We start from the raw sequence: 6,234 nt of genomic DNA on the forward strand, positions 1-6,234 counted from the left end.
TGTAGCTATATGACTAAGGAACGCGAATTCATTTTCTAGAGATGCATCCTCTACACTTGAATGACCATTGAAACAGTGAAAGTTCATTGTCTTTTAAGCCCCACTACTGGAATTGTTCAGTGTGTGTCACTGCTGTAGTGAGCCATGCAAGGTTACCACATCATATTGGTCCTAAATTTGTAGGATCTGCTGTGTAGTCACTGTTGGATCTGCAGCATTATTGTCCCTGTAATCTTTTCACCAACAGAGAATACAAAACTGCACAAATGGTAAAATATAACTAGCTTGTTAAATTCAAAAGTGAAAGATGAAACTGCTTATACTTCTCTTGTTTATTTTGTTGCAAGCTTTACAACTCTATCAAGTATGTCAAAACATCAGAGGGCAGGAAGTCCTACTCTGTTTCCTAAATCCCTGGACAATAAAAAAGAGAGATATAGTTTGAGTTGTGACAAAATGTTGCTTCTACTCTTATATTATATTTCAATTAAATGTTACGATGCATTTGTAGTGTACACTGAAGCCAGTTTCAATTTGCATGGCTGTCAAAAGTACTTTACAAAAGTACATCTCAACTACAGTAACAGAGAACTTATGCTGTAAATTATTTAGCCATTTTGGAGTACTATGCACACCAATGGTGTTTGATTAACGTTGAACCGAGATCAAGGGTTAATAATACTTGAAGTCAGCCCTCAAGTCCTCCTTTACAAATGTTAGTTGGTGACGTGATAATGAATCAGTTACTCCGTTTACAAAAACAGAGTTAATTAAGTGTTAAATCCCAATCTTGGTTTAAATATTAATTGACATTTGGAAACGTAGTCACTAAGAAGTATACTAAAAGGTTATGAACACAGTTCAGCTGAATGACACTGATGAAAATTATCTTACTTACTCCTCACATATACAATTGAGACTTGAGTATAACCTACAAATACATCTATGCCCACAGGTTACTTAACCCTCCAGGAACAAACTAGTAATTATAATATGCTGTGACAGCAAAGAAAAAGCAATGAGAAAAATCAGCGCACTTATGGGAAAGCATCCCTAATAGCATGCAAGACGCAGATCGAGATCCAGTGGAGTACTTTCTAAGGAGTACCACATATCCATCTTGTGAATGGCCGACAGGTGGTATAACGGAATTTTCTGCAGAAATAAGGGTTTTCCGTCCAGTTTGCCGTTCAAGTAAAAAAAGGTAGCCGAGGTTACTAACTAAACACTAACCAGTTACTTGTCACACAGGGCACTAACTTCTTAGTAACTGGAGGTAGTAAAAGGGGTGGTAGTAACAGTTACTATGTGAGGAAGGTAGTAAACAGCACTAACCTCCAGTATTAGCACATTAGTTAAAAACACTGCCTTTAACTAGGTACTGCAACTAAGTGGCAACGCAGTATCTACTAAGTTGCAAACTTCATCTTAGTGTCAAATACTGCCTCTACATAGTGAAGCTTACTAGGCATGTAGTGACTGTCACTACATGCCTTTACTAGCTCCATGCGACCCCTTTCGTTGACCAGTGGTCTTGGTATCATGTAAATAAAGAACCATTCCACAGTAACTGAAAAAGGAAAATTTTTATTTGATCTTCTCAGTTGAATTACAAATTCATGGGCCTTGCTCAATTGAAGAAATTGCCCGCAGGACAAGAGGCGCCGGTGGTCTAGACCACTTTAAGTCACAGAAATGCTCAAGAAGCGAAAAAAAGTTCTTGTTCTTTTGCGAATATTTGATATTAAATATCCAATATACTTCGATTAGGTGAGTGACCCCTCCAATCGTATCGAACACTTCCACTTTCAAGTCCTCGAAAATTGCATACATGGTGTTGTCCTCTTCATTCACCACCAGTGATGGATAGATGTCCTGTAACAAACATTTGGAAAAGAGAATATAAATGGACAGAGGCTAAGTGAAATACCAAAAATACTACTTACTGGTCCGTTCAGAAAATGTGGCTGCTCTTTCACGAACAATGGTAGAAGTTCAATAATCCCAAGGGCAAAGCGGTCTGTGAGGAATAAAAAAAATGAGGAAGACAGTACAAGATAGTAGATCAAATGAATTGGTAAATGGCATCATTGTTCAACGAATGGTTCATCACTGTTATATCCACAGATTGGTCTGCCAAGCTCAGATCACTCTATATAGGGCTGGTTTATCTGTACAGCTACTTTACTTCTATCACACGTGTACTGGAATAAAGAAACAGTAATGCAAGCGTAACTGCACTTTGACCCCATCCGAATATTTAACAGTGTGGAGCAGACCTGAAAAACGTATGCAGCAGGCTTTTCACAACATACATTTCTTCGAGTCTCCCTGAAGCTTTGAGAGGTCGTCCTCCAACTTCCGCACAGTCTCCTTTGCAGAACGCAGAGATTTGCTCAAGTAGAGACATCTCTCTCCATACTTGTTCAGGAAGCTTAGCAACTTGACGTCCAAATCGATGCTCGTTATTGCTTGGAACTCCTCGTGAAGCTAGAAATCACGAAGCAGGAAGAATTACGTACAATAGCAATACCAGGGAAATGTCGGGTGGGGGGATATATATATGTTAAATCTGATTTTCAACACTAGTAGTATCACACTCAGGGTGAGAATCTCGCCCATCCAGCATGAACTCACCCATCCAGCATGAACTCACCATTTCACCATTTGTCAAAGCTGGATATCTTTCGAGCACTTCCGCCGTTGTCGGGCTGCTCTCATGGATCCAGTTCCTGCGAGCAGACCGAGTCTTGCTCATGGAGTCTGAAAGCTTTGCAACATCTGGCACACGTCGTTTCATTTCTGTCTTCATGAAGGCTATGTGCGCTGCCACAGATTCCTGGTCTTCCCCGTTCATACCCGCAGCATCTGGAATCTGTGAATAAAATAGATTACGCTAAACGAATGATGTTCGAAGCATACTCCGGCACACTTCAATAATCAACTGACACATAATCAACTGTCAGCAAAGTAAGTGCTGGGAGACAGGTGTGTGAGGATGTGAGCAAACAGTGGTTGAGCAGGACTGAGCATACTGAGCATGAGTGAATGACCATGAGGTGCGTGAGGATGAGTGAAATGGAGCTAAAGATAGAGCAAGTGAGCAAACAAGAAGCTGAGCAGGAGACGAGTGAGCAGGCAGGGGGCTGAAGTAGCAGGATCTATAAGTTGTGACCCCTGATGCATGCTACATTTTTCTTTTTTGTTAGTCAAGATAACTGGAAATTCATCAGTGGGGTTGTGTTTTGATGCCAAGCATTTCATCTTGAGCCTGATAATTTTACTTATAAAATGAGATATAGAAAGATGACCTTAATGGTTTTCCTGGAAATGCGGAGTAGTACTTTTCACGGTGTAAAGGATTACACACTACTACAGCTTTAAAATAAAAAAAACAGACATAAGAGTATTGCACCTACTAGGCGACACTGTCTTTTCATGTGAGCTTCTCCCTGCAGGCTTCTTTTGTGGCCAAACTTTTCCCTTGCTTCTTGCACCGCAGGTACTGTATCCAATGTTTTTCGTACATTTCCCATTTTGTATTGGAAAGCCACTTTCCATGAGTCCTGTGAATGAATAATATGTGAAAATCACTCCTTTCAGTAAAAATATTTGAAGAGAGTGCTTATATGCATGTCTATGAGTTGGCTGATTATGATGTAAAAGATGCAACAAATGACAGGTCTGCATAGTGTTCATATGATCGTCATTGGGGTTAGTGCATTTATCGAAAGTACAAATTATTGACAGGCAGTGCAAGCTTTATACTCTATCACCTCCTTTTGAGCCTTCTGCAACACGTCAGTGTTGCTCGACCGCTTCAGATGTCCAACTGGAATCAAACGTTAGCGAAACCAATGTGCTCCAGTTTTTTATAATACGATAACCATGTGGAATGTGGTGACAAGACGAACAGAATGGCATAAGACACCATGGTGTCAAATCATCCCAGCTGGAACATAGAGATGTGCAGCTGCTAAAATTCCTACTTACATAGCCTGTGCCAATAGCGTCTCTGAGGACGGGGTATTCGTGAACCAAAGCTTTAGCCGCGGATACGTACAGCTTCCCTGGGTACCTGTACCAGTAAGCAAGTTAGAAAAGTCTGGAAGAAACTGCACACTTACGTGCTCACAAGTGTATTGTTCGTAGATGCGTTGTGATCCAAGCAACGATTCGGGATTTCACACGAAATGGGACTTCTCCAAATTTAGTATTGCTAATGTCAACCTTAATGTCAAATGGGACAGGTGGCAGCCTAAATTGCATTCTGGAAGCAGACTGTTGAGCATTGGATGGGTCGTCACCTGGTGTTATTATAAAGCTGTTTGCTTCTGGTGCGCTGCAAATTGCAAGGGATCATGTATTAATCATGATAACCTCAATTTTTGTTCACACACAAAAGCATAGCTTGGAGCTGATCCGCTTACCTACTGGGTGGTGAGACATTCCCCTCATGAGCAACGAGCTTGATTTTGTCACCATCGCAATATATATGGTCCTTGGACGAGTCCACAAATGTGTCAAAGCGAGCATTATATACCTGTAAATAGTGTAAATTCTCAAGCGGACATGCATTCTTTGAAATAATCTTTACTGTGCAGTTTGCGCCGCTTAAAATCCCACATGTTCAAAATCCCAAGCTGCGGTGGAGTAGCGTTGCGCACTTGCCCAGCTGAGGCGGGACCCCCCTAACGGAGTCAAAAAACAAAGCCGAACTACCGTAACGTCTAAAAACTAACCCAACCTAACCAGATTTGAATCTTTTTCTGCTAATCGGTTGGCCAACGGTTGCTAAATACCCTGTTTTTATTCTCGAGTGACTACAATGGACCTAAGAATCATGCAATAGTACGAGGTTTGTCAGTAATGTCTATTATTCAACAATGTTATTCCGTCATTCTTCATGTTAAAGCTTCATTTTAGAATTCTGAGATTTTAAATTACGGATTCTTAACGGTGGGATATCGTGGCATCCCCTTTGCGGTGAACCATTAAGGCACATTTTATACAACGGCTCCGCTGTCCGCATTCAGTTTCACTACGCGGACAAAGATTTGAACTACACATTCGGAACAATTGTCTTGTCAACCCTCAAAACAATCGGGTCGCAATTCCGATCGCAGACTCTTCGCGTTCGCCAAACCAAAAGTAGCGAACTCGCAACCCTCTGAAGGGCAGAGTTCATTAAATGACGTTGCCAACGTAGCATAGTGCTTACATATGATTACGAAGGCATCATGCCATGGGAGCAATACCTCTTGAGCAATTAGGCCGTATACACGCTCTAAGACACAATTCCCGCGCTTATGATGGAAACGCGGCAACTTACTTCAATGCGTCCACTCTCTGTTGCGTCCTCAAAGTCCGTGCCTCTCAAAGCGGCCATCAAATCATCTGTTCCATGCTTGCCGCTGATCTGCACCACTTTTTTGCGATCCTTCCAAAGCACAAGACAATTAATAATCGCCGACGACGAATACATCGTTTCTGTCGATACACGTTCTATCCGTTCAATCTTGCTCGCACCACTGATCTCTATGTATAAAGGCTGGATCGCGCATGGGAGAGGGGCTCGTGGGGGAGAGGCGTGCCTTCGGGCCGCCATGTTGGTGGGCCCTAAAGTGCTGTGTGCGCCCATAGAAAACAATGGGAGGCAACAGAGATTGTGAGTATTTATTGCGCTGCAAGCATTTGTCGTTGTTTGTCATCACACAATTTTGTAAGGTGCCAGTATACTGATGTATCGTAACAGTGTTTCACAGGTGTCCTGCCGTTCGATTCTTAATTACGTTATGTTTTGCATTCCGAAACTAGACCGTCACTGCAGTGCAGCGCTGGGGATTGTACTACAGCACGTTTCCCAGCCAATATTTCAATAAGAAACGACTTGAGGTTAACAACAACCATGTATATAATATCCCGTACTGCGTTCTGGACAAAAATTGTTCCATAAAGAACGGTCCGGGAAGAGATATACTCGCATGGCAGAAAGAGATCGTTCTGTAGAATCACAGCCGTTGTTTTAGCCGTGTATGCGTTTAGTATGATTTATATCAAGCATCGCCTTAGCACGAGTCTCTTAGTAAACGACAGCGGTGCTTTGCCTCGCAAATATGGACACACCGAAGCAGCCCAAATAATTACTTCACGCAATTAGATCACACTCTTTAGGACAGTTAATCAGGTATAGTGATGTAAGCTTAATCAATTAAGTTACTTAGAAAGTGGTAA

At 41.8% G+C, this 6,234-nt stretch overlaps 1 protein-coding gene across 1 annotated transcript; it reads right to left on the reverse strand.

The window, feature by feature from the left end:
- Window positions 1-1,571: 1,571 nt before the first annotated feature.
- On the reverse strand, window positions 1,572-5,523 carry LOC135374673 (uncharacterized). The gene is made up of 9 exons (XM_064607609.1): window positions 5,333-5,523; window positions 4,431-4,543; window positions 4,136-4,342; window positions 3,994-4,078; window positions 3,420-3,566; window positions 2,657-2,875; window positions 2,316-2,490; window positions 1,947-2,020; window positions 1,572-1,875 (listed from the first exon to the last, which is right to left on the reverse strand). Exons 1-9 carry the CDS (start codon window positions 5,483-5,485, stop codon window positions 1,618-1,620), a joined length of 1,431 nt encoding a protein of 476 aa, XP_064463679.1. The 5' UTR covers window positions 5,486-5,523; the 3' UTR covers window positions 1,572-1,617.
- Window positions 5,524-6,234: the final 711 nt, after the last annotated feature.

The sequence above is a fragment of the Ornithodoros turicata genome, chromosome 1 (genome assembly GCF_037126465.1).
Source record: "Ornithodoros turicata isolate Travis chromosome 1, ASM3712646v1, whole genome shotgun sequence".
In the NCBI taxonomy this organism is placed as follows: Eukaryota; Metazoa; Arthropoda; class Arachnida; order Ixodida; family Argasidae; genus Ornithodoros; species Ornithodoros turicata.